The sequence below is a fragment of the Danio rerio genome, chromosome 8, assembly GCF_052040795.2.
Source record: "Danio rerio strain M-AB ecotype USA chromosome 8, GRCz13ab, whole genome shotgun sequence".
NCBI classification, from domain to species: domain Eukaryota; kingdom Metazoa; phylum Chordata; class Actinopteri; order Cypriniformes; family Danionidae; genus Danio; species Danio rerio.
In genome coordinates this window covers 9,380,220-9,408,051 of record NC_141028.1, presented here as the reverse complement: position 1 = coordinate 9,408,051, position 27,832 = coordinate 9,380,220, and the positions used below count along the sequence as shown (strand labels likewise).

At 35.1% G+C, this 27,832-nt stretch overlaps 1 protein-coding gene across 4 annotated transcripts; it reads left to right on the top strand.

The window, feature by feature from the left end:
* On the top strand, nt 1–26,624 carry irak1 (interleukin-1 receptor-associated kinase 1). 4 transcript variants are annotated; one of them, XR_015497555.1, is made up of 14 exons: nt 1–273; nt 7,538–7,714; nt 8,880–8,957; nt 9,077–9,153; nt 11,255–11,440; nt 13,117–13,181; nt 13,611–13,725; nt 15,139–15,251; nt 15,863–16,070; nt 17,570–18,152; nt 18,556–19,625; nt 20,001–20,436; nt 21,873–21,992; nt 25,151–26,624. XR_015497555.1 is itself a non-coding variant. In XM_087264241.1 (14 exons), exons 1-14 carry the CDS (start codon nt 162–164, stop codon nt 25,228–25,230), a joined length of 2,061 nt encoding a protein of 686 aa, XP_087120367.1. In that variant the 5' UTR covers nt 1–161; the 3' UTR covers nt 25,231–26,624. The 4 variants fall into 4 exon arrangements, 3 of the variants coding, with proteins under 3 accessions (XP_087120367.1, XP_087120368.1, XP_087120369.1); XM_087264241.1 differs by having other exon boundaries at nt 17,570–17,638; nt 19,401–19,625; XM_087264242.1 differs by having other exon boundaries at nt 7,538–7,718; nt 8,884–8,957; nt 17,570–17,638; nt 19,401–19,625.
* The last annotated feature ends 1,208 nt before the right edge of the window (nt 26,625–27,832 follow it).

The window sequence follows — 27,832 nt, the reverse complement described above, 5'->3', positions numbered from 1 at the left end:
ATTGTGATTTGTTTGTGACTCAAAAGAAGAAAGCGACCACCGAAAAGTAGCAGCCACAAGCAGGAAAAACCCCCGCAAGAACCACGTAAAAATAATATCTAAAAGTCTTATACACTAAAGGAGAAGAGAAAAGTTAGTGAAAACGCGGAGGGTTTGGGAAAATGTCAGGAACAGAGTTTGACAAGGTGTTACTGTACAATTTACCCTCGTCTGTTATGAATGACTTCACTCGGGTTATGGACTCACTTTCAAACTCAGACTGGATATCATTCGGTAAGATTCATGGCGTTGTGTTTGTTTTTGTATCACAATTGTGCTGTGTTCATTTATTTAAAGGTTAACCTAACTCTAGTGGATATGTTGATTAGCACACTTGCTAACATCAACTGTAAACTCGCTTAACGTTAGCCATCTCTTCGCTTAGCTTAGTCGAAAGGTGAAATATTTTCTTTTTTAAAGCGAATGTTTATTTAAAGTGCAGATTAGTGTTGATTTATTTGCTCTGGTCTGGTTAATAGTTAGTTTGATAGTTTTTAGTAATTCGTAATAGTTTTTTATGTGTCAGTGTGGGTATTGTTTTGTATTCATAAGTTACTTTTATTATTATTTGTGTGTGTGTGTGTGTGTGTGTGGAAATTACACCTTTAATTGAGTATGTTTTATGACTTAAATAATTTCAACTTTGATTTATCATGTTATTAGTCAGATCTCAGCATCTAACCTGAATGAATGAACACAACAAGAATATACACACTATTAAGTACTATAGAAATGTATTGAAAACACTGTAATGTTTTTCTGTCATAGTATAGTAAGGTACTTGAATTAATCTGTTGTGGTAATTCTATTCAACTACTATATTAAAATGAACCAACTGTAGGATATATTACACTACAATACACCACGGTTTACTGCAATATACCAGGCCTGATGCCAGCCTGGTGAAAGGGACTGTTCTTTTTTTTCTCAAAAAAGACGTTTTTGCAGTTATTCGGTTCATTTTCTATTTAATTCTAAGATTTATATACTGCTCTGTTTTTAGCTGAATTTATCAAATTAATAAGCTTGTTGGATGGTCATCATAACCACACTTTTTGATGTACCAAATATTTAGAATAAAGAAATATGACAAATATTTGTTTTTAAAATAGACATTTATTACATCATATATCATTAGAAAAAAAAATAGTTTTAATAATAATAATTTATAATGATAATAATTATCATTTTGATATGATAATAATAATAATCATTTAGAGCTTTAATAAGTTTCTAGCCTCTCTTATAAAAAGTGCTACACACTTTTTTTCTGGTCATGTTTTCTTTCAAGAATAATGTCCAAGATGTGTAGAATAAAAGTTGCTTGTCAAATGTTTTGTCTTTTTAAAAACAATACAGCAGTGAAAGACGACTTTGCTTATGACAGATGTTTTCTTGCACAGCCGGATGTTGGACTCTTGAAAAATAATTCTTTGCATTGGCCAAAACTGATTAACTGAGGTCACACCAGGATTCCACTTCAAAGCCTTTTTCGATGGGTTATTTTTACTATTTATGATGGGATATCAGTCAAAATAGCACAAATGAGCTCATATATGGGACAAATTCTTGACCTTTGTCAATGTGAGGTGGGTCTTCCAAACCACCCGAACCCCCTCAGGCTACCGGCCTGTATACAACAGTATTTATTACAGTTAACGCTAGGCATAGAATTATAACCGGTTTCAAGCTATACCACGGTTTGGAAAAGTCACGGTTTTAAAACCACAAAAAAAATCTGTTATACCATTCATAAGGTATATGTAAAGGTTTTTTTTATAATGAGTTTTAAAGTAACCTGAGTTTTTTAAGATGGCAGAAGTCAATGATTTACTTTAACTTTTTAGCCTGACGAGGTTAATGTTCCAAAATATTATAAATGTTTCTTAAAAGGAACTATATTGTGTTCAATGGGGGGGGAAAAGTATTTTTTTTACTAAGACATTTAAAAAGAACTTATTTGAGCACAGTAATCACAATACCGTGAAACCATGATATTTTTATATGAAGGTTATCATACCTTGAGAAACTTATACTGGCTCATGCCTAGTTAACACTAATGTAAACTGTAAAATTCATTAACGAAGTGTTGCAAATGCTATAGTAAACACAGTTTAATACTTTACTAATATATATATAAAAAAAGTGGCATGGTGGCTCAGTGGTTTGCCCTGTCACCTCACAGCAAGAAGGTTGCTGGTTCGAGTCAATTAGTATTTCTGTGTGGAGTTTGCATGTTCTCCCTGTGTTGGCATGGGTTTCCTTCGAGTGCTCCGGTATCCTCCACAGTCCAAAGACTTGCGCTATAGGTGAATTGAATGAACTAAATTGGCCGTAGTGTATGTGTGGGAATGAGTGTGTATGTTTCCCAGTACTGAGTTGCAGCTGGAAGGGCATCCGCTGTGTAAAACGTATGGCTGGATAAGTTGGCGGTTCATTCCGCTGTGGCAACCTCTGATGAATAAAGGGACTAATAAATGAGTCTTTTAAAAAACTAAATTTGCTAGTCTTATCAGAATAATTCAATGAGTACGTATTTACTAACAGTATTTAATGTATTTGTTAATAGTATCACAGAGCTGTGAGTTCTACCTCCTCATAATAAGCTATTATGAGTGTTATAAGATTAAATAGTTCACTTTATTTTTTTGCAATGATAAAGAATATCCATTTTACTTTTCACTGCCAATATTTTAAAATCTATCACTTATTATTAGTGATTATTATAACTGATTCAACATTCACAAAGATTGCTGTTATTTTCTTATTAACACCAGTTAACATTTTATTCATAAATGATTTAAAAATTGATTTAAGGTCAATTTTTGTATCACCCTTATTTTGTAAAATGACCTTATTTAAGTTGTGTCTGCAGCAATGTGTTCAAAACAGTTTTGTAATGATAATTACAAAACACTTTTAAAAAATAGTTTTTGTGTTTGTCGTCTCTTTAACAATTAAAACAATTTTTTCCCCATTAAAAATTCATCTTTCTTAAGTGATGTATCAAGATCTGTTATTATGCCTGTATGTCAATATTATCTTAAGTGTGCCGTTACATAGATTACATCATAAAATGATTAATACTGTATACAGTACACACAACCTTGTGCCACATTTCTGGCTCATCTGTCATCTATGCATGTAACAACCACAAACTTAAGGGAAAATAGCAGCATAAACATACAAAGTTAGTAGATAACTCTGATTGCCATCTATAGAGTGGAGGTACTATGACGTCACCTTGTAGGCGAATCGGCTGCTAGCATAAAACTGGTTCCCTCTATAAAATCCCTATAGGATTTTCCCATAGGCTTTTCGAAGATTGCAAATAATAAGCTCTGTTCAAACACTGTTCATTACACTTACACGTTTTGTCCAGCCGGATAATCCTCACACGAAAATATAACTTTTAGCACTTTTGGATCTTTAATGCAAATGCAAGAATTAAAAAGCTAACATTAGGCTATAAACGGACTACAGAGCATTCGGGGCATTGCCTGTGAAGTCAGCAGCACCTTATACAGACATCTTTTCAAGCTTATTTTTTAAAAAATATGCTTCATGACAACAATTTACTCTCTCTGTTTATTATATTATACAGCACGCTATATATTATAAACAAATAAATGCACAAAAACACATCTGTATAGACCTACGTGCCTTTTGGACTGTTTTTACGTGGGAAATACATCTGTTTTGCTTTACGGTTGTTGTAAAAGTTTTAAAACTGTATGTTTAAATGTGCCTACGTAGTATTATCATACGACATATTTAAATAAGTGTATCGCGCGCATGCAAACAGCCCGCTTACCTTAACAGACAACAGAAATAAGGCGTAAGGAACATGTCTATATGCCTGCAAGTTCCATCCTGGACACAGAGCAACATTCAATATTCCTTTTGTCATGAAGTACAGCGAAAAGCAGTCCATACAGTCACATATGCTTTACATTTTATGGACAAGTGTAAATATTGCAGTTATGACAGAGTTAAATGTGCTCAGATGAAGAAAAAACCTGTCGAAAAATCACTTGATCACGTTAAAATGACAGTTAATATGTGTGCATTTATACACATTTATTCACACGTTTACATTACTTAGAGCAGTAGAGAAAGGCTACACAGGTAAGCAGTATCTTCATAATATCGTTTACCGTATTTTCCGCACTATAAAGCGCACCGGATTATAAGACGCAGTCTCAATTACGGGGTCTATTTCTGTACTTGACCCATACATAAGGCGCACCGTATTATAAGGCGCACGCTAAAATACACTGTCTGCAAAAAAGGTAATAGAAGCAAAACAGTTAACATAGTTTAGTTGAACTTTATTGTACTATTTAACAATACACTCACATTATTATTTTTTTCAATCAGTCTTCTCCCAAAAATCCATCAAAGTCCTCATCTTCTGTGTCTGAATTGAACAGCTGGGCAGTTTCGTCATCAAACACGCCGGGTTCTCTCTCATCATTGTCGGAGTCAGTCTCATTGCCCGGTGGCTGTTCCGGCTTTTGCGAAAGCTCGGACAACAGTTAAAGCAGACACCCTAGCCCAGGCATCCACAATCCATTCACATATGGTGGCATAACTCGCCCGGCATGCTTACCAGTCTTAGTAAAAGTGTGTTCGCCGTCTGTCATCCATTGCTCCCACGCAGCTCGCAACTTCACTTTAAACGCCGTCTACACCAATATCCAGCGGTTGAAGTTCTTTTGTTAGTCCTCCCGGAATGACAGCAAGCTCCGAATTCATTTAAGTTGGTCTTCTAACTGTCCAGATTAGACAGATTTTTGAACTCCGTGCACACATAAAGCGCACCGGATTATTAGGCGCATGGCCGTTTTATAACAAAATTTAAGGCTTTTAGGTGCGCCTTATAGTGCGGAAAATACGGTAATTAAAATAAATGATCAACAAATGAATCTGTCTTGACAGTCTTTACAAGTGAAGGAATTATCTACACGCAATATGAATTTCCAGTTAGAAAAATACTACAAACTCTTAAATACTATTTATGAAAATACTTAAATTACAGATAAATCCAAATGCCCAACACAAGCGAGCTGCGCTCCAGACCAGCTCAGCTTGATGACGTATAATGTCTCCGTCACAGTCTGTAGTCCCATTTAGCAACTTGATAGCAACCGTCTTTTTAAAGAAGCATAAACGATTTAAAAATTCAAGAGTCTGATGTAACTGATGTGTTTAATGTCGTAGAACAAAACGTGAAAGTATCTTGAGTTTGTGTTCGCCACAAACCTTATTTAAGCGATTTTACTGAAACCTCATTCAAAACACCCATTGATTTTAGGATGAGGGAACCGGAATTGCTAAAATGCTAACTCGCTTTTGGGTTTTTGCATACAAATTGACTTCATAGTTCCTCCACTCTATTGCAAACACTCGTCTCAATTGTAGGGGCGATAGAGCCTTTGCAGTTGTGGGTCCTCATATAAAGACGTATCTTTATATGAGTGCATTTAATATTTCCTAATGGCGGTTCCAGGCTATACTAAATTGCTTTTTTCTTGGAAACTTTTCCTGTTGTTATTATTGTTTTATATTGTTGCTTTTATTGTAGTGTATTGCTGTTTTTACCTACTGTTATTGTACAGTTTTTGAGAGTGCATGATAATAGAGGTGGCCAATATTTTTATTGTCAAATTGAATATTTTGTGAGTTATTCACATGCATGCAAAGTTAACATCTAATGTGTGGGTGATTTAGTGCAACGCAAGAGAAGTACACACTTAAAATCAATAAAAAAAACTATATAAAAAAACAGCATGTGATTAAGAAATGTGAATAGTGTCATGTAGAAAATCCGCTCTAAAGGTCAAACTGAAACTACAATTTTTTAAATTTTGACTCATGAAGTTGTCAAATTGTGAAACCTACAAATAGGGCTGCACATCGAAAAATTATCATTAATGTGAAAATAATATATGTAATATCTACATTGCAGAGAAATGCAAGAAATTAAGTGCATTTTATGTAGGAAAATGACAACTGCCAACAAGATCCAGAATTTCTGCTAAGGTTTTTAGTTATTGGTGGTGTTTTAATCAAAGTAATTCCAGCTTTATGGATGTGACATTTGCAGTAAAATCTCAAAACATAAATTGATAGAGGAAGTATATGTTAACCTTATATTGAAACATCTTTTTATGTTGTATGAGTTGTGGGAGCTGAAACATATCAATCTGTAAAAAAAATGTTAAATTTTAAAATAGGAAAATGGAAACATGCATCATGGATATGACAAAAATGGTGCAAGTTTACAGTATACAACATACTATGTAGAAATTCTGTGAATTAAACTGCACAACCCAAAAGAAACAATGCTAATTAAAATGATAAGAGTTGTCTCACTATAGAACAAACATGATTGATTTTATTTGATTTTGCATTTATGATGAAAAAGCTTTGTTATGGATGTGACATCTCTCTGTTATGGATATGACAGATGTAAAATTGCCACTTGTGTGACTTTGGTAAATCAAATATAATAGTTTGAAAACACTGATAGATACATTAACCAGAAACAGTTTCGCTATTTTGGCGAAAACTTAATTTTTTTCATGGCAAGGTTGACATTTGCATGGAATTGCTCATTACCTGTTTATTTTAGTATGATCATTACATATTAAAGTGTTTAAAAAAGGTTGCTGATAAAATAGCATATTGCAAGTTAGTTATATCTTAAAAAATATTGTTAGCACTCAACAACATTGTAAATTTTTCCATTATTGTGCAGCCCTACCGGCAACAAATGTGAAATATTATAGCATATCATTTAACAAACCTTTTCAGTTACTACCAATTCGATGTCATTTTGCTCACATGGCTAGAATATGAATAATTCATTCATTCATTCATTCATTTCCTTCGGCTTAGTCCATTTATTCATCAGGGGTTGCCACAGTGGAATGAAACGCCAACTTCTCTACCATATGTTCTACACAGCGGATGCCCTTCCAGCCACAACCCAGTACTGGGAAACACCCATACACTCTCACATTCACACTCGCACACTATGGCCAATTTAGTTTATTTATTTATGCGGGTGTTTTAACTGTGAGGGAAACTGGAGCACTCAGAGGAAACCCACGCGAACATGGGGAGAACATGCAAACTCCACTCCGAAATGCCAACTGATCCAGCCAGAACTCGAACCAGTGACCTTCTTGCTGTGAGGCGACAGTGCTACCACTGAGCCACCATGACACCCGTTATATTAATCAGATGATTCCCTTTCACAGCTGCCTTGCTGCCAGTCAATCGTTGTTTTGTTGATCATGATTTTGAGGATAAATAATAAATGAAGTCCTTCACAACAAGAACGCAGTAATCTCAGATCAGTTCATCCAGATATTTTAATCTGAACTTGTTTGAAGAACTAAATTAGCTATTCAGTTTTGGATAGAATTCCCATTCAATTTCATAACACTCTCATTTTGCTTGCCAATTAAAGTATTTTATGTCCTTGCAGCTTCACAAATCATATCAGATCAGACTGAACTACGCCTTTTGGAGCAAAGCCCTCGACGGACGAGTAACCTCATGCACAATTGGGGTTGTCGCAATGGGACAGTTGGAGCACTGCTGAAGATTCTTGAGGGACTCCAGTGGTTCAGAGCTCGTGATATCATTCTCAAAGCACAACTATGTAGGTTTTTTTTCTTCTTCTTTTTTTTGCTTTTGTACCACATTTATGTGCCAAGCAGGTTATCAGTTGGGTTTTGTGGTTATCACGTTACTCGCTTTATAATCTAAAGTTTCACATTCCATGGTTCAAGAAAGAAATATGGTGTCAGTCAGATGTGAAATTTCTCAGTTGTGCTTATATTTCCCACGTTCTTATTTGGTTTACTTGTTTACTGCTTGTGATCCGTCAGTGTATATTTTAAAACCTGTTTGTTGTTAACTTTCATCAAAATGAATTGACTTGTTCTGCCTGTAAATCGGAACTCAAATCTGTAGAAAGGCATTTCAGCAATCAATACTGATACCTAGATTATGAAATATAAAAATAAATATACTAACAGCATATGTATTTATACACTGGCTTGTCACATCAATTAAAAAAATTTAGATTTTTAATTCCATATTCACTGATTAAAAAAAAAATTAAACAAATAACACATTCATTGACTATATGTTGGAGCATAAATTATTCTACAAGCTTGACTTACTGGCATCATTTGCTAGATATTCATGTTATTGGGTTATCTGTCTATCATGAATGATTGTAGATAATTTTTGTCTTAAAATATATGTATAAAAAATGTATAATATAATATATATATAATGTAATGTAAATATATATCTCTGATCTTACAAAAAATATGAAACAATAAAACTTAATATATTTATTTATTAATAATATTTAATACTTTTATATTTATTTACTTATCTCATGATTTATTGTTCAATAATAAATCATACATGATATATAATATTTATATAGTATATATTTATATAGTATGTAGTATATAGTATTTATATAGTAATAAAATACTTATTTTATTAATGTTAAAAACAAATCTTGTATTTTATGGAAAACATGATTAAAAAAATGATTAAAAAAAAAAAAAAAAAATATATATATATATATATATATATATATATATATATATATATATATATATATATATATATATATATATATATATATATATATATATATATATTACTACATTAGTTTAAAAAAAAAAAGGTTGGCATAGAAAATATGCTTTTATTGTACTTGTGTTATGATTTGTACATGCACTGCCTGTCAATAGTTTCAGATAATAAATCCATCAATGCTCTTTTTTTATGCATGTGCACAGGTAGACAATTTCCACAGAATCATAAAGAGCAACAACCCAGTACAGTCACATCTATCAAAGAGCATCTCCCTGTCCCCGGTAACATGTTATTCTTACTACAGTCCTTATGTTAACATAAAACATGACTTTGATTATTACCTAACAGTTGCTCACTTATCATAACATCTGTGCTAAAAGTGGCTCTTTTATGTTTCCAGAGATCAGGCCTTTACCCAGGCCTAGCCCTCCACCACCTGACTCCGTGAGCTCAACAATCTCAACAACAAATGAAGAGGTATTTTGTTTGATTAAGATAAAGAATGAAGGTGAAGGGCACAAAACTGTTAACTAATTCTCACCATACTTCCTGAGTTGAATGATTATAGTAAGAATAGCTTTATAAAATGTTGTTTAAATGTTCAAACAAGGTGTAATTTAATTAAATATGTGCTAATTTGCATAGATTTCTAGCTTAAAAGTCTGAAAATTGAATGAAGTCAAGTTCAGAATTCTTGTGTATGTTTTTTTGTTCTATACACTACCTGATAAAAGTCTTGTCATCGATCCCAGTTGTAAGTGCAACAAATAATAACTTAACTTCTAGTTGATCATTTGGAAAAGTGGCAGAAGGTAGATTTTATTTTTTCTATGAATCATCTGTTGAACTGAATCCCAATCATCACAAATACTGCAGAAGACCTATTGGAACCCACATGGACCCAAGATTCTCACAGAAATCAGTCAAGTTTGGTGAAGGAAAAATCATAGTTTGGGGTTACATTCAGTATGGAGGTGTGCGTGAGTTCTGTATAATGGATGGCAACATTTCAAGACATTTGTGCTGCCCATTACATTACAAACCACAGAAAAAGGGCAAATTCTTCAACAGGATAGCGCTCCTTCACATACTTCAGCCTTCACATCAAAGTTCCTGAAAGCAAAGGTCAAGGTGCTCCAGTATTGGCCAGCCCAGTCACCAGACATGAACATTATTGAGCATGTCTGGGGTTAGATGAAGGAGGCGGCACTGAAGATGAATCCAAAGATTCTTGATGAACTCTGGGAGTCCTGCAAGAACGCTTTCTTTGTCATTCCAGATAACTTAAGTAATAAGTTATTAGAGTCATTGCAGAGATGTATGGATGCAGTCTTCTAAGCTCATGGGAGTCAGACACAATATTAATTTGCCACTGCACCATGACTTTATATTTTACAACATTATTTCTGTTAAGTGACAAGACTTTTGTCTAAGCAAAGTCAGACTTTACTGTCCTAATTAAATAATTCAAAACCAAGGCGTTATCATAATTTATTTTAATAAAATAAGCATAATCTAGAAGCCTTTGCCTTTCATATAAGCCACTTGGTCACACTTTACAATAAGGTTCATTAGTTAATGTTAATTAATGCATTTACTAAGATGAACAAACAATGAACAATACATTTACTACTGTATTTGTTCATGTTAGTTAACGTTAGTTAATGAAAATACAGTAGTTCATTGTTAATTCATGTTAACTCATGGTGCATTAACTAATGTTAACAAGCATGGACCTGAATGTTAATAATGCATTAGTAAATGTTCATTTATGATTAATAAATGCTGTACATGTGTTTTTCACGATTAGTTCATGTTAGTAAATGCATTAACTAATAAACCTTATTGTAAAGTGTTACCAGCCACTTCTGATACCAAATAATCAACTAGAAGTCAAGCTATTATTTGTTGTTCCTAAAACTTGAATAGGCGACAAAAATTTTATCAGGTAGTTTAGTAGGTTTTTACAGAGGGGATTTTGAGTATCTTTATATCACTTCATAATTTCTACAAAATAACCTTTTGTTGGTCAAATAAAATGTATATAATCAGACAAATTGTACATGACTAAATTTAAAAAAAACAACTACAACTTGATTTAAATTTATTTGAGAACTTGGATACGAATAAAACTTTAAAGTTTTGCTGCTGAAGTCGAGATTATGATCAATGCCAAAGAAAAAACAGATTGGGTAAAAAAATACATATGAATAAAATGTAACGTTTTAAGTGTCCTGAAGTGGAAATAAGCATCACTGTACAGGAAATAACACGTTTTATATCAAAAACACATCTATAAAGTGATACAAACGAAACATATATATATATATATATATATGTTTTTTTTTAAATATTAAACTGAAAAAACACCAAAAAATCCAAAAATGAAGATCTGAAAATCCCCCTTTTTTTAAAGTGAAAGGTGTAAACAGTGTTCAGTAAAATCAGCATAATAAAAAGGCTTGATAGGTTTCAGCATTGACTGTGTTACCATTGTGCTGGAGAGGCATTAGTCAGCATTACTCTTCGTGTTTTTCTTCTTTTTGGTTTCTTAATCCACTGACGCATGTGTTCATAGTGCCCGTGCGAGAACCGTGTAGATCCCCCGCCTCTCTCCTCCTCGGCAATGAGCTGGCCGTTTGAGGAAATACAGAGAGGCACCTGCAACTTTTCCCCATGCAAGCAGATTGGGGAAGGAGGTTTTGGACACGTGTATAAAGCTGTGATGAGAAACACTGAGTTTGCGGTGAAGAAGCTGAAAGAGGTATTTGAAGAAAAATAACAAAACAAATGTCTTTCTGCTTGTTCTTTTATGTTTATTTATTTGTTTTCTTTTATATCTCAGTGTTTGTTCTGCAAAATTTCTATTAATGTAAAAGCACACAGGTTTCCCAGGCTTCTTAAAGGGCTTGATAATACTTGAATTTCAGACATATCAGGTCTTTGAAAGTGCTAGAATTAAATTTGACATAAAATTTTATTAGGGTTTTATTTAAACAGTTGTAATCAATTGTCGAATACAGAAAGAAGAGAAATTCTTAAAATAAAAATGTTAAATTTAAATCTTATACAACAACACTGACAAATAATGCACATTACATCAATATTTCAGAAACCACATTTGAATATAAACCGTATTGAATTCAACAGACTTTACTAAAATTCTTTGAACATGACTTTTTAAAACAGACATTTTTTTATGTAAATATTAAGTGTGAGTTATTAAGTACAGTAAGGACTTTCACTGCGTTACATATGCTGGGGGTATGAATTATCAAGTGCTTGATTTAAAATTAATGGTTAAAAAATTCTTGAAAGTCCTTGAATTTACTCAAAATCAAACAGAGGTAGCTCAGAGGTAGCTTAATTTATGTGCCTGTGCTCTTTAAGTAAGGGATTCATCAGAATAAACAGCAAAATGAAGTCCATGACATTAGAAAAATTTGGAAAACGTATTAAATAGGCTTTATTGACTGCACCTACATGTTGTGGCAAACACTTGTCTTCATTAGGGTAACAGAGATCATGTGCGCCTGTAGTTTCTTTTGAACACTATAGTCTCATGACTCGTTTACTGTTTATGAAAGCGTGGGAACCCTGAATACATTCTATTGGACTGTCCTGCTTTTAAAGGTCCCGTGATGTGCTCTGATAGTACATTTTTTTGTTTGACGTAATCTCATAGAGTAGCTCCTCACCTTTTTTAAAAAACAGCCAATAGTGTTTGGTTTTCTCACAGCTCTGCCAATGAGAGTGGTTGAACTCAAGCGCATCAAATAAAAGGCAAACGAAAAGCGTCTTAAAGGGGGCGGGGCATGTCAGATACTGGAGAGCATTTGGTTGGTCAAGATTTGGACGTTTAAGTCAGGTTTATCTCTTCTAAAAGTTAATAAGCACAGTAGCTTGTAGATATGCTTAACTAACATATTCATACTAACATATAAAATTACTTTCACAAGACCTTTACTGACAGCTAGGGCTGCACATTATATTTAAAAAAAATATCGTTATAGCTAATAGTATGTGCAATATTCATATCGCAGAAAAGTTCAATGACGTTTGTGGTGATTGAAGTCTAAATGTTTTTTTTTTTTAGATAAGAGAAATAAATATTACCTGTTTTTATTTTAGCATAATGATCATTACATAAATATATTTTTAAGTTTTTATCATTTTAAGTTGCTGATAAAATAGCATATTGTAAGTTAGTTATATCATTAAAAATATTGTTAGCATTCAACAATATTGCCATAATGAATACTCAGTCACCACAAATTTTATCATTTTTAACGTTAAACATCATATCTAATTTATGTTTTTTTTTGTATATTTATTGATTCAACATTTTGTCCATTAAAATATCTATTGTTTCTGACATGGCATTAATATAAATATGTGATATGATTTGCATGTTTTTTTAATATGGCTGTTGTGTTGCAGGATTCTCACTTGGACTGGAATGTCGTGAAGGAAAGTTTCAGGACGGAAGTGGACAAACTCTCTCAGTAAGAAGCTCTGCCTGTCCGTGCTTCGCTCCTGTGGCTCTTGCTTCCTTCTCTTGTGCTTTTAAATCTGAAGTCTTTCCTGTTTTCTCTTGATCAGCTTTTTGTAAGCTTGGCTGAGATTCATTTCTGTTTGTTCAACAGACTCGCAGAAAGGGATTTCCCCGCTTGAAATTTTGATTACTCTTTATGCACATCACCACACCTCTTCATGACCCAAAAAATGAGTCTCCAGCCCACTCTTCAAAACTTTTTCTGTGGTTAGTTTGAATCTTTTTGTCATCTTAGTGGGTCATTTGTTTCCCCTGACACTTCAGCCAACACTTTCAAGCCTTGCTTTCCTCAGCTATTGTAAAGCCTAAATGTTTAGAATAATTTATAATTAATAGTTTGACACTTTTTTTTTTAATTACTCCCTGTTTTATTCCACAGGTACAGACATCCCAACATTATGGACTTTGTTGGCTACTGTATTTCAGGACAAACTTACTGTGTCATATATGTTTATATGCCCAACGGCTCTTTAGATGACCGGCTGCGCAATGAGGTAATTTGCATTTCCATTCATTCGTTTTCCTTCGGCTTAGTCTCTAATTCAGAGGTCGCCACAACGGATTGAACCACCAACTATTCCAGCATATGTTTTACATGGCGGATAAACCGCCAATCACAACCCACTACTGGGAATTACCCATACACTCTCGCATTCACACACACTATGGCCATTTTAGTTTATTCAGTTCACCTAGAGCACATGTCTTCGGACTGTGGGGAACACCAGAGTAGAGGTCTGCGCAGGACAGATTTTTAAGTTTTGCTCCTGCCCGCACCCGCAATGTTTTATTCCACACCTGACCGCTCCTGCTGTATATTCAGCCTTTGTTCACCTGCTGCCCACTTAGAATCATTTTCTGCCCAACCGTTCCCACTAAATTTAGATCTGGTTTCCAAAATCTCCTGTTTAAATCGGGTACTAGCAATAGAAAGAGATAACAAACAAAACTGTGGGTTGTGCAAGGACTGTAGGCTAAATGTCTGCAATGAATGCAAGCTGAAGGACATCGCATCTTCACTTTGCTCTCCCATGTTCGTTAAGCCTGCTCTGAGGTTTGTTATGCAGGTGATGCGCGCACAGACTGCGCAAATAAAAAGCATGTGCAGAAAGCACTGGTCATGCATTCAGTCTGTTTAGTTCAGTGATCTGAAGCAAAGCAAAGTCTCTTTTAAGGGAAGTCTGTTCATTTGGCCTTTGCTTTACAATACCAAGTCCTATGTGTTTTCTAAAATGGCAAAATCTACTTTATGAATCTAAAGTTTTAAAAATTCTAAGCACCAGTCTTGTGTGTTCCTGTGTAAATCAGAGCTTCTAATGGCAGCTGAAGGGACTTTACCAATAATGCCCTTTTGTTTAGGCGGTGGCGTCACGTGTATCAAAGAATTTCTATTATAAGAAAATGTATTTGCTTTCACTTCAACCCTTTCCAAAGCTGCGTGAATCCTTTTTGAATTATAGTCTATGGAAAGCCCCTATGTGCTTATTTTACATATAGTGAAAGTGAACAGAGCTGTCAAGTCAATGAGCACCACAAAGCTAGTCTGTATGACTCACATTTTAAGTGTTCTGAGGTCATGCAAAAGAATGAAAGAAAATCACCTTGTTTGTTGAGCTCTTTAATCTCAATTGCAAGTCTGTACATTAAAATAATGATGCATCACAATATTGTTTCACAAACTCTTCGACAAGATGTGGCATGTCACTGGTTTTCCTGGATTGAATATATGGATATACACTTAGTACTTTTATGATTGTTACGTTTTGCATCATGCAGTTTTATGATGTGTAAATAAGCCCTCAAGAGAGTGATTCTTGTAATGACATGATGATAAAGTTTTCATTTATGTTGGTCTAGTTCTGTCCGGTCTATGGGTTAGGTGTTATTCTCTGTTTTTTTTCTTTCAGGACAGCAATGCCCTCTCTTGGTCGCAGCGTGTAAATGTGTTGCTGGGAACTGCAAAAGCTATTCAGTACCTGCATTCATGCTCACCTGCTCTTATTCATGGAGACATCAAAAGGTGAGTGCAAGAATATGTATGATACATTTCAAAAGATTGAGCTGATTTCTTTTGTTTAAAAACAGGGCTTTTATTCTGCAAGGATGTATTAAATGAATAATTTTTTTAAATAAATAATATGAAGTATGTCACAACAAAAACCATTCATTTAAAATAAATGCTGTTCTTTTGACATTTGGATTTATCAAAGAATTCTGAAAACAGAATCATGGTTTGGTGTTACTGGTTTCACATCAGAAATCAGAAAGAGCTTTATTGCCAGGTATACAACAGAATTACAGAGACTGGACAAAAAAACTGATAGTAAATATACTTAAAAATAGAAGTAAGTAGTGAATGCAAATATACAAATTGGCAAGTGTACAGGTATATTACTATATACAACATTATATGTGCAGCTGTCATCTGCAAATTGTCATGTAAAGTATGTTGTTAAATAAATATGCGTATAAAAAGTAATGATGTTTTTTTTTTTGGGGGGGGGGGGGGGGGTAAATGCATTTTTTCATGTACGTAAATTAGTTTAAATAGGTTGCAATTGTCATTTTATGTAAATCAATAGGTGGCACCACCAGGCTTTTCACAAACCAGTCGTGTTCCCTTTATTACAGCTCTAACATCCTTTTAGGGGATCATCTTGAGCCCAAGCTCGGGGATTTTGGATTGGCGCGTTTATGCCGAAATCCTAATAAAACCCCAGGCAAGACATCCACTGTGGCTCAGACTGCAACGGTACGAGGAACTCTCGCATACCTCCCGGAAGAATACCTCAAGGATGGCCAGCTTGGAGTGGAGATTGATGCCTACAGTTTTGGAGTGGTGAGATGCATCACAGATGTTCATTGCGAAGACATAGCAGTAATCAGGGGTGCACATCAATTTTGGAGCAAAAGTGTTGATCTTATTGATCGACCAGATTTTAATGTGGTGCGTCAAAAAAACAAGCCGGAGACATAAAAATGGCCCTTTTTATGCTTGTCGTTTGCTCATCGGTGTAGTACTGAATGCCTTTATTTAATAACATAATTAACTAAAGAAACCACAATCTCTCTTGGCTATATTTCTTAGCTAGAGTTTTGTTTAGGACCTTAAATTGTAATGTTTAAGGAATAAATCAGATTCATGCCTTACCACACAAGGTATCTTGATGGGTTCTGCAAAGTATTCCAATGTCCACTCCAGTGAAGAAAATAAATAAAATATCATTTTATTCATAAATCCAGTTAAAAAGAAGAAAAAAACAATCACAATAGCAAAACAAAATCCTTAACTTTATCCTCTGTTGAGAATAAAGGGCCTAAGACATTCATTATACAGTCAGTTTAAGCGCACTGCTGGTCTGTCTGCACCAGCCTTTTATACGGTATTCCAGCCTTGAATACAGGCATAGAAATCCCCTCCAGTAAAAACACCGCAAAGTAACAATTAGTGTCTGATGTACGATTATCTGTTCTGATATTCCTGAGAATATTTGTTAATACATAGAAATCCCTTTCAGTAAATACACAGCAAAGTAGCAAGTAGCGTCTGATATACTTGAGAATATCTAAAGTTTGATATACTTGAGTATATCTGTCAATACATAGGAGAAATCCCTTTGTGTTCACTCTCTAGGGTGACGTATTTGAATACAAACATATCAAAGCATTTCTTCTATTACATCAGCATTTGGTCATTCATTTATGCAGTCTTCCTGGAGTCTTATCCTCCAAGGTCATAGCTCCTAGTTGGCAAAGAAAATCTTTTTCTAGAGATAACGCTCCCAGGCCTTTTCCAGTCTTCGATTATAATAGTTGGTCAGAAGGGTCATCTGTGCCATTTCTTCCTTCATGGTTAGCAGAAAATTGACCCACATCAGCACCTCATCTTTGTCATCTTTTATGTTTCTTCTAATTGCTAATAGCTGTTTTTGTAAGCATAGGAATATCTGAATATGTAAGTAAGTTTTTGTGTCTTTCACTATTAATGTCATTTAACCATCCAGACACTACAGTGTACATCCAGAGATGTCAAACTCAGGGGCTGCAGGGATGCACAGTTTATTTTCAACACGCTTGCCTGCCGTTTCAAACAAGCCTGAATGACTTTTGAATTTTATATTGTTTATATAAGCTAAATAAATACTAGTTTAGTTCTCTCAACAAAATCGCTATAGTAGCTGGCATGAAATAACATCAAACCAAACAAACAAACATTGGTTGGCTTTTTTGTAAAACAAATGTATTACAATTTTAGTTAACAATGTTTGTAAACTAATGCACTGCAAGCATGTTTTAGCATTTTGCCTAATAATAACACTTGTTTCTATCGCACCACAGGTCATGCTAGAGGTACTCACTGGACGACAAGCTCTTGAGGTTGATTCCCAATCCAAAACAGTTTTCTTGGTAAGTCATATTTTAGAAACATAAGCTAATGCAGAGTCAGTGTTGATGACTGGATAAAGATTGCATGGCCAAGAAGTCACTGAGGCGTTTGTTTCAGTAAGTTGATGTACTTCACACTAAGGGTGCTTTCACACCTGTGAATCGATTCAGTTGTACCGAAACAGAGATTACAATTGTTACATTGTTGCTCTTTGCTCTTGGAGCGGTTCGCTTTCACACTGCAAAGTTTCTAGTCGGACCAAAAGAGCTAAAACAAGTCACGTGCGAGTAAACTCTCCTCACATTGGTCAGAGTGTCAGGGTTTATTTTGCAGCGTCCCGCTCAGCTGTCAGGAGAGGTGGTGGTTTGGTGGAGATTGACCGGGTGCGCGCGCGCGACGTGTCTGAGGAGAGATGCGGTGGGGAGGGGTGAGAAGGGTGCGCGACGATGCCTATTTGAGGACCGGGAGGGAGACGCGAGATTACCGGGAGATCATCACTCGTTTGCAGGCATCCGGAGACTCGCGAAACTTCCCGCCATACTCATAATTCTCTCTTCATATAACCGTAAGCCTATTACATATCCATAAAACACTGTGATATAACCGCGCTCGGATCGGATCGCTTTCTCACTGCAATCGAACCGCTCCAGGGTTCGTTTCAATCGAGCCGAGACCACCTCATTCAAGCGATCTCAAAGCGATTACTTTGGCGAGGAACAGAGCGCGATTGCCCTGTTAACATATGCCAAACGAACTGCGCTAACTGGGCAAACAAGATACGTTACAAAAGTGTAGGTGTTTACGAGATACGAAACAAAAGTGTAGGTGTGAAAGCACCTAAGTATGTACTCGCACTATGTACAGTTGCCTTGAACCATGCCGAAGCGGGCGTGTTCCCTCTCCCCGACGGCCTGCACTCACATTGCATCCGAGCCAGTGCACGCTTACGCCGTCGATGATCGACTGTTCAGTTTAACAGGAAGAGAAGTGCTCTCACTTGGCTCAGTGGACATCCTTGCTTTAGTTATATCGTTGTGTATTATTTTAAGTCTTTTGGGATGCAGCGACACAGTCAATATTTTACTGAACAGATCCACCACTTTTGACACTCATAAGTTATCATAAAAGGCCTCGTAGTGCACGTATTAAGAGGTTTGCTGAAGGTGCAGCTGATGTGCAGCGACGGGTTTGTATCTTTAATAAACTACGGCAGTTCATGTTCATTAAACAGTAAGAATGAATAATATTATCATATGAAAGCCCCTGAAATGTGACGTCGCATCTTCAGCTTCAGGCTCAGGCACGCTTTGCACTCAAACTACAAGTGTACCGCTGACACTTGTACAACTGAACCGTGCTCTGGCACACCTCTTTCTAATTGGGCCAAGGCCTGGTCAACTGAAGTGGGCCTGTGCCACATTCGGAGCATTTACACTTGTCAAACGAACCGGGAAATAAATGCGCATGAGCATGGTTCGGATAGCCTAGAGTGAGTAAGCCCTAAACTGAATATCGAGTAGGGGGCAGAGCTTTAATTAGTGAACCTTTCCCTTATAGGAAATTAACAATAAGAGAGGAATATTGTGGCTGAACCCGTCAAACGGACATCATCAGAGAAAGACCGCCACTCCAGTTAATGATTACCAAACCAAACATTTTTTTCAGTGGATGAACTTGCACAGATAACTTGTTCACCTAACAAATAACAATGTGCACTAGCAAAATTAATAATGTGTGAAATTTGAGCTTTGACACAGACTTAAAAGTTTTTATTTCTCACAGAAAGACCTGGTAACAGAGGAGGAAGATGATGGGAGAAGCTTCAGCAAAGCGAAGCACTCTCGAGATTTGTCCTACGGTCAAACAGCAGAGCACATCTGCAAAAAACATCTGGATCCTCGACTGACCGCTAAAGATGCACCTGCAACTCATGGGTCAGCGGACATCGCTCGGCTGGCATGTCAGTGTTTAGAGCGGAGGAGGAAGAAGAGACCTTGCATGACAGATGTAGGAGAACCGGTTCAATGATGATTGTATATTTGATTATGACTTGAATATCTGTTTTATTAAAGTCTGCATGAACTGAAAGCTGCAACAGTTTTTTTTTTCATATTGTGAAGCAGTTCCTGGTGAAACAAAATATTAAATGAGAATACAGTGGGCGTGGCTTTGTACTTCTACTGCAAGCTTATTGGATGTAGTAAAATAGGCATTTCATTCAGAAAAAGGTTTCGGGAGAGTTAGCCAACAACAAAAAAAAAAACTTGTGGCTTTTTGGCTCACAAATTAAGATCAAAAACAAGATATTATTATCAAAAATAATAACAATTCTTCATGTTATTATATTTCAGTAACAATTATGTGACTTTGTTGTTTTTACAGGTGTTCAAAGCGCTTCAGGATGTGCATTCGGGGTTGAAGATCTCCGACAGATCAACCACGATCAATAAGTCTCCTGTAGCCACACCTGAGCCTCTGCGCTCCGACAGCAGTTCCATAGACTCTCTCTCCCATCACTTCTCCAAACTCCGGCCTCAGGAGGACACGTACCCCTGCGTTCACAAGCCTGTCTTTCACACGTTGACTACTACCGTGACTACAGAGTCCGGCTGCTCGGTCTCGCAGCTGAATGAGGAGTCGTGGGCTTCACAGTCATCTGGTGTGCCTTGCGAATCGGATGAGAGTCAAGGCTTTTCTCAGTACTTGACGAGCCATTGTAGCAGATCTAAGTCAGTGTCGTGTGGAGCCCAAGGCATTGAGAGCACTAAAACAGACATTTCTTCAGTGGAAAAGCAACCACAGATCAGTCCAAATGAAGGTAATGTGAAAAATGGATGAGGAAAGTTATCATAAATATTTATAATCGCACAGATATTTACTCGACTAGTCAAGAGTTTAGAATAATTAGGATTTAAAGGAACACTACATTTTTAGGGTGGAAATAAGCTTATTTTATCACTTCAGTATAGTTAAATGGTTGAGCTTTTCCATTTAGGAAAGTCTGGAGAGCACTATTATCTTAGCTTAGCATAAATCATTGAATCGGATTAGACCATTAGCATCTCAATCAAATAATTCAAAAAGGAGTTTTGATCATTTTTCCATTTAAAGCTTGACTCTTCTGTAGTTACACTGTGTGTGAAGACCAGCGATTCCATGATTCATTCAAAAGATTGAATTTAATTTGTTCTAAATGAATCAGCTGAATGATTCAGTAAATCACTCATTAAGACACGGATTTGCCAGTAGCTAATAGTGGTTTTAGGTTCTTTTCTTTTCTGTCAGAATATTAATTTAATTGTCATATTGATTTTATACTGCAGTTGATTTTGAATTTGAATTAATTGAATGAGTCAGTGATTCATTGATTCAAAGGTGACAGTCTTTAGGAATGTTCTAAATGAATCAGCTGTTTTATAAGAATTGTTGGAATGAATGGTTCAATGAATCATTCATTAGACATCGATTTGTGATCGCTAATGGTGGTTTCAGTGTCTTTTCTTTTCTGTCAGAACATTAATATAATTTAACTGTGATATTGATTTTTTACTGCAGTTGATTTTGATTTTAAACGAATCGAGTGAGTCAGTGATTTAATTATTTATTCAAAATGACTGTGAATTCAATTTGTTCTAAATGAATCAGCTGTTTTCAGTTCAGTGAATCACTCTTAAAGACAGCGACTTGCCAATAGCTAATGGTGGTTTTGGTGTCTTTTCTATCAGCACATTAGTATTAATTCACATGTGATGTTAATTGTATTCAGCAGCTGATTTTGAATGAATCCAGTGAGGCAGTGATTTAATGATTTGCTCACAAAGACTGTCAACATTGTTCTAAATGAATCAGCTGCTTTGAAAGAAGTGTTTAAATAATTGATGCAGTGAATCAAACCTCTCAAAGTAATATTATTCATTCAAATAATAGTTTGACTGAATAGTTCAGTGCTTTAAATCAATCTACATTGTAAAAAGCGCTATAGAAATAAAAATGTATTGAATCACTCATTTAGACAGCGACTTGCTAATAGCTTAAGTTGGTTTTAGTGTCATATTTATCCAAGACAGGCCTGGCACAAAACACCCTTGGCTAAATATTTTATCATAATTATCAAATCAAAAAAAGTGCCTTATGTTTAACAAGGCTGCAAATATTTATACTTTAAAAATTCTTTATTATTCCACAAAAGTGTTGATGTCTTTTACTATTTGCTTTGTTCCTCTCTAATTCTCATCTTAATATTATTATCCACAGGTTTTTCTGGACAGAATGTTATCATCAACCCCGCTAGGCAGCGATTGGTACAGAAAATGGAGCTTTATGAAGAAGGGAGGATTTTAACTTCTGATTTGTTGTCGTCAGGTGCCTCACTATGTAAGTGCTGAAACTGACAATCAGATGACATTACTGCTCTGTTATGGTGACAGTTTTTTTTTTAAGAGTTTTTATGGGAATACGAGTCATTTTCAGCTCAGTTATCATGATTGCTTCTGTTTAGGTAACATCTGATTGGCCTGTGGCAAATGTTTGTAGCTTTTTAGGCATTGCACAAGTCGGAGATACCAGGGGTCTGTTTTTTCGTAGCTGGATTACTCAGTTAGCTGGATTTGGTTATTGAGGATTTTACATGATCCAGGATCGTTTCATTCTTCAAAACTCATGCGAGAGTTGTTGTCATGGCAACAGTTCTGGTAGCTCAAACCTGCTCGGAAGCAGGTTTATTTCATACAAAAAGGATTAGATTGGGTCAGTTCAAGCAAAGATAATACTGAAAGTATGTACCGAATGCTGATATTTTCTTACAGTAGTAGTTATATACACTTGGGGAAAATAGTAAATATTTATTTTTTAACTTCAAAGTTAAAAAAAAAATATATCAATAAAACAATCTGATCTCCCAAAAAAGTACCAAGACTCCCACCTGCTGGTTTTAGATACAAACTCGTACAATCAATTTAGTACAATTTGTGTATGATAATAGACATGCACAATATTCGACTTATTTTAAAGGAAAAATACATTTATTCTGGCATGAACATGTTTTGACAGCTAATATGGTGGTTTGATGCTTTACAAAAGTTGCAGACACTTTTAACGATATCAAAATGCTTTTGTGATGCAAAATTAATTTACACATCCAGTTATTCTTTACACTGATTAAGAAACCGGCTACTTATAAAGAGAAATAATAAGTTAACTGTAAAACTAAATGAATAACTAAATACTCTTGACACATGAAAGTGTAAAGCCTGCAGCCCACAACAAAGGTGGAAAGTTATTCATTCATTCAATCATTTTCTTGTCGGCTTAGTCCCTTTATTAATCCGGGGTCGCCACAGCGGAATGAACCGCCAATTTTTCCAGCAAGTTTTTACGCAGCGGATGCATTGGAAACATCCACACACACATTCACACTCACACACTACGAACAATTTAGCCTACCCAATTCACCTGTACCGCATGTCTTTGGACTGTGGGGGAAACCTAAGCACCCGGAGAAAACCCTAGCGAATCCAGGGAGAACATGGGAGAACATGCAAACTCCACACAGAACTGAGCTGAGGCTCAACCCAGTGAGCTTCTTGCTGTGAGGCGACAGCACTACCTGCCTGTGTAAAGATATTGCGTATCATATTTGACAAACCGTTTACTGCTAATTTTATGTAATTTTGCTCACATGGAGAATTGAATAATAATCCGATGATGTCATTACGCTGCTGTGCCGTCAGCCAATCGTTGCATTGCTAATCATGATTTCGAGGATCGATAGTTCTGTCCTTCACAACACACGCAACGATCTCAGATCGGTTCATCCAGACATTTGAATCTGATTCACGAATTTGTTTTAAAAAACCAAATAAGCCAGAGATCAGTTGTCAAGATTGAAAGATCCAGGATCTGTCAAATCAACTTAGATCATTTAAGCAAGGTATAAAAAATGGACCCCAGGTTTATTCTTGAGCTTAAAACTCTGGTTTAACTTGCAGAAATCATGACAGAATGATAGGAAGTCTACTGCATGTGAATATACCTCTCAAAGTAATAATAATGAATACATAAATTTTCCTTTCCTTCTCGTCCATTTATTAATACTTATCCAGTACATGTTTTACACAGCGGATGCCCTTCCAGCTGCAACCCATCACTGGGAACCACCATTGCACTCTCATTCATATACACACTACAGCTGATTTAGCTTACCCTATACACCTATACCACGTTTTTGGACTTGTGGGGGAAACTAGAGCACCCGTAGGAAACCCACGTGAACACGGGGAGAACATGCAAACTCCACACAGAAATGCCAACTTACCCAGCCAGGGTTCGAACCAGCGACCTTCTTGCTGCGAGGCGATTGTGCTACCCACTCCGCCACAGTGCTGCCCTAATAAATACATTATTCAGATAATTTCAATTTAAATTAGCAATACATTAATAATAATAAGAGTAATTGTAAGGATTAATCACATTGATTTAAACAGAAACAAGCAAATACATTTGATAGAGTTCTTCAAAATGGAAAGTAAGCTTTTTATTAATTTTTTTTTGTAATTCTGCTTTTTTTTTTTAATTGTTCAACAGCCAAAGAACAGACTTCACACTACACTTTCTCACGACTTTCCATTAGTTACATATGATTCATCTTCAGCCACCTGCAACACCAAGAAAAACAACATATCATAAACATACATGAAAATTAAAGTTGCCTTGTATGACAAACTCATTTTAAACTCTAATTTTAAATGTGGCCAGAAATGATGACAATTTCTATGCACTTCTCCCTCATTATTTAATCTCCCCAGCATACATTCTTTTGTTGCAATCTCAATTATCCCATTGAAAAATTAATTATTTAAAATTTTATTATTTAAAATTCATGATTTAAAGTTTATTTTAAAAGTTTAAATGGAGAAATTGGAGAAAAATAAACCAATTTTCATAGGTATCAAATTTTTTGACAGGATCCAGGACAAATAATGACATGGTAATTATTTTTCTGCTGGTTTTTATTTTTTATTTATTTATTATTTTTTATTTATTCATGTAATTTATTTATTTGTAACCCTGTGATCCAGGGTTATTATGTATGACTAAATCCACATAGCATTTTCGCAACTTAATTAAAAAAAAAAAGAAAAGAAAAATTATATAAAATGATTAAAAGCAAACCTTTAGGAAAATATAACGATAAAAAGTAATTTAAATACATAATAAAAACTGCAACAGCATGTCAATACTAAATAACATTCTAACAAGTTAGAAAGAAATTCAATGAATCATTTAATTTAGTTTTCTTTGTGTTTTAGCTACAATTGCACTGGCCTTTTGGCTTTAACTGGCAGCAGTCCATAGCATGCAACCATGTATAATATTGCTATGATTATAATTATGATCATTTAAAAACAAATGCAAATCAACAAATGCTTGATATTAAGATGGATGTTTCCTAGATGATGTTTCTAAAATGTACTGGCACGTTAATTGAATTGAATATGCTGATGCTTTTTTTTTTCTTCTTCATTATTTTCTAGACCGAGGGATGAGCGCTCAAACCAGAGAGCCAGAAGAGAGTGATGAGTTTGCAAGTGAGACGTCATCCGATGCTGTTTAAAGAAAGAAACGCACAACAGATATGTTGTTAAAATTATTACTATGGTTATGGTAGCTATACCTTTATAAATCATTCATAAATACCTCGGCCAAAGCTGCAGATTTATACTCTTTTGTCTAGTAATACCAAGTGAAATGTGGTACAGATCATGAATGCTCTGAAATTTGAACTTGTGTGTATTGACGAAAGTATAAATGTGTGTAATTGATTGTTTTTATGCGCCTGTTATTTTGGCGATCTGTCTGATGTTTTGTTTGTTGTTTTTGCCAGTTCTCATTGAGTCAAGTTTATAGATTACGGCCTTGTTAAACAGCACTTGGGAAATATTATTTTTAAAGAACTTTTTTTAATAGCAGAGCTAGTAATTTTGACTTCAAAGGTATATATTGATGTAACCTGTGCAATGTTTGTCATTTTAACTACAGCTATACCAAATCAGCAACTTTTATCTGAAATATTCTGTCCACTTTTCTTTTTCTTTTTTTTTTTTTAGCAAAGCTTCATCTGTTTCTGTCTTCTAATTGGCTGTCCCACACTTTGTTACATTTACTGTTTATTTGGGCACTGATGGTCCATCTATTAATAATATTATTCCAAATCTTCAAAGAGAATTAACATTATTGAGGGTCTAAACAGGCTAAAAAACTCACAAAACTTGCATCTGATATTGACCATATACAAGCGGTTGTAGCCATTGGAATCTTTTTGGCTCGAGACGTCCGTTCTTTTTTTAAGCTTGTCTACTTTACATATTGTCACCAAGCAACTTGTAGACATTGTTTTATTATTATTACTATTTTTAATCATCAGAAAGGACAAGGAGTCATCCTCCCCCAATACAAAGTGAGTGGAGGATTTTAGATCGTTACAAGTGTTGTTTGGATTGGCTTTAAATCTACTATTTTGTGATAATGGAATAGGAATGTGATTTATGATCTTAAGTTGTTGTTTATTGTATGCACTGACTTGTAATAATTTAAAGATTGATTCCAGACATGGCTATTTATCAGCTCCTGCAGCCTGATCTCAAAAGGAAACGTAACTATTTCACGTTTTTTCTGTTTAGTTGGTAATTCGTATGAATTCAGTCATACGAATATGTACGATTTTTAAAAAGGAGGAGTGGCACCCAACCGTCATTGGGGAATGAGTAAATTGTACGAATTAGCCACTGAATCAAAGTTACGAATTGCCATGAGATCGCGTTGGCTCCTTTGAAACAAACAATATTTACTTTTGATCATGTCAAAAAAACTGTACATCTCTCATGGTTATTCATATGTACATGCTTTATATTATCGTTTGGTTTATGCAGTTAAGAGTAACAGGAGAGATTACAATGTCAAAGCTAGTTTATTGCATAATAAATTATATATTTCATATTGTTTCATGTATACATGTGTGTATCTAAGGTTTCTTTGTTGATTTCTATTACAAACCAATTTTCACCTTTAGATTTTTATTGTGAATGTCTTATAATTTTATAAAATCTATATATATATATACTTCTAGTTGATCATTTGGAAAAGTGGCAGAAGGTCGTTTCTTTTCGAATAATCATTTGTTGAACTGAATCACAATCATCACAAATACATAATACATGTACATTCATAATAAGACCTATTGGAACCTGCATGCACCCAAGATTGTCAGAGAAATCTGCCAAGTTTGGTGAAGAAAACACTCATGATTTGGGGTCACATTCAGTTTGGGGGGAGGGTGTGTGAGAGATCTGCAGAGTGGATGGCAACATTAACAACCTGACGCATCAAGATATTTGTGCTCCTCATACTTCAGCCTCCACATCAAAGTTCCTGAAAGCAAAGAAGGTTGAGGTGCTCCAGGATAGGCCAGCCCAGTCACCCGACATGAACATTATAGAGCATGTCTGGGATAAAATGGAGGAGGAGGCATTGAAGATGAATCCAAAGAGTCTTGATGAACTCTGGGAGTCTGGAAAAACGCTTTCTTTGCCATTCCAGATGCCTTTATTAATAAGTTATTCGAGTCATTGCAGAGATGTGTGGATGCAGTCCTCCAAGCTCATGGGAGTCAGACACAATATTAATTCATTTCCACTGCACCATGACTTTATACTGTACATTATTTCTGTTAAGTGACAAGACTTTGTCTAGGCAAAGTCAGACCTTATTGTCCTAATTAAATAATTAAAAATCAAGGCATGATCATATTTTATTTTGGTCAAATAAGCTTAATCTAGAGGCCTTTGCCTTTCATATAAGCTACTTCTGATACCAAATGATCAACTAGAAGTCAAGTTATTATTTAATGTTCCTAAAACTTGGATTGTCGACAAGACTTGTAGTGTATTTTTGAGGTAATTACTTTGAAAAATATTTTATTTTATACATAAAATATTCATTATTATTGTGTTACTTTTTAAATAAAGCTAATTGATCGTGTCGATTTAAAGTAACTCAATTACATATTGTGTAACTTGGTTCCTTTTCAGATATAGTAATGAAAAAATAGTTGAAATTACATTTTAATGACAGAATTGATAATTATTTAGGACTGCTTTTTTGAAGTAAGTTACCCAACAAAGCATCCAACACTCATAATACATTAGGGTTTATTATAA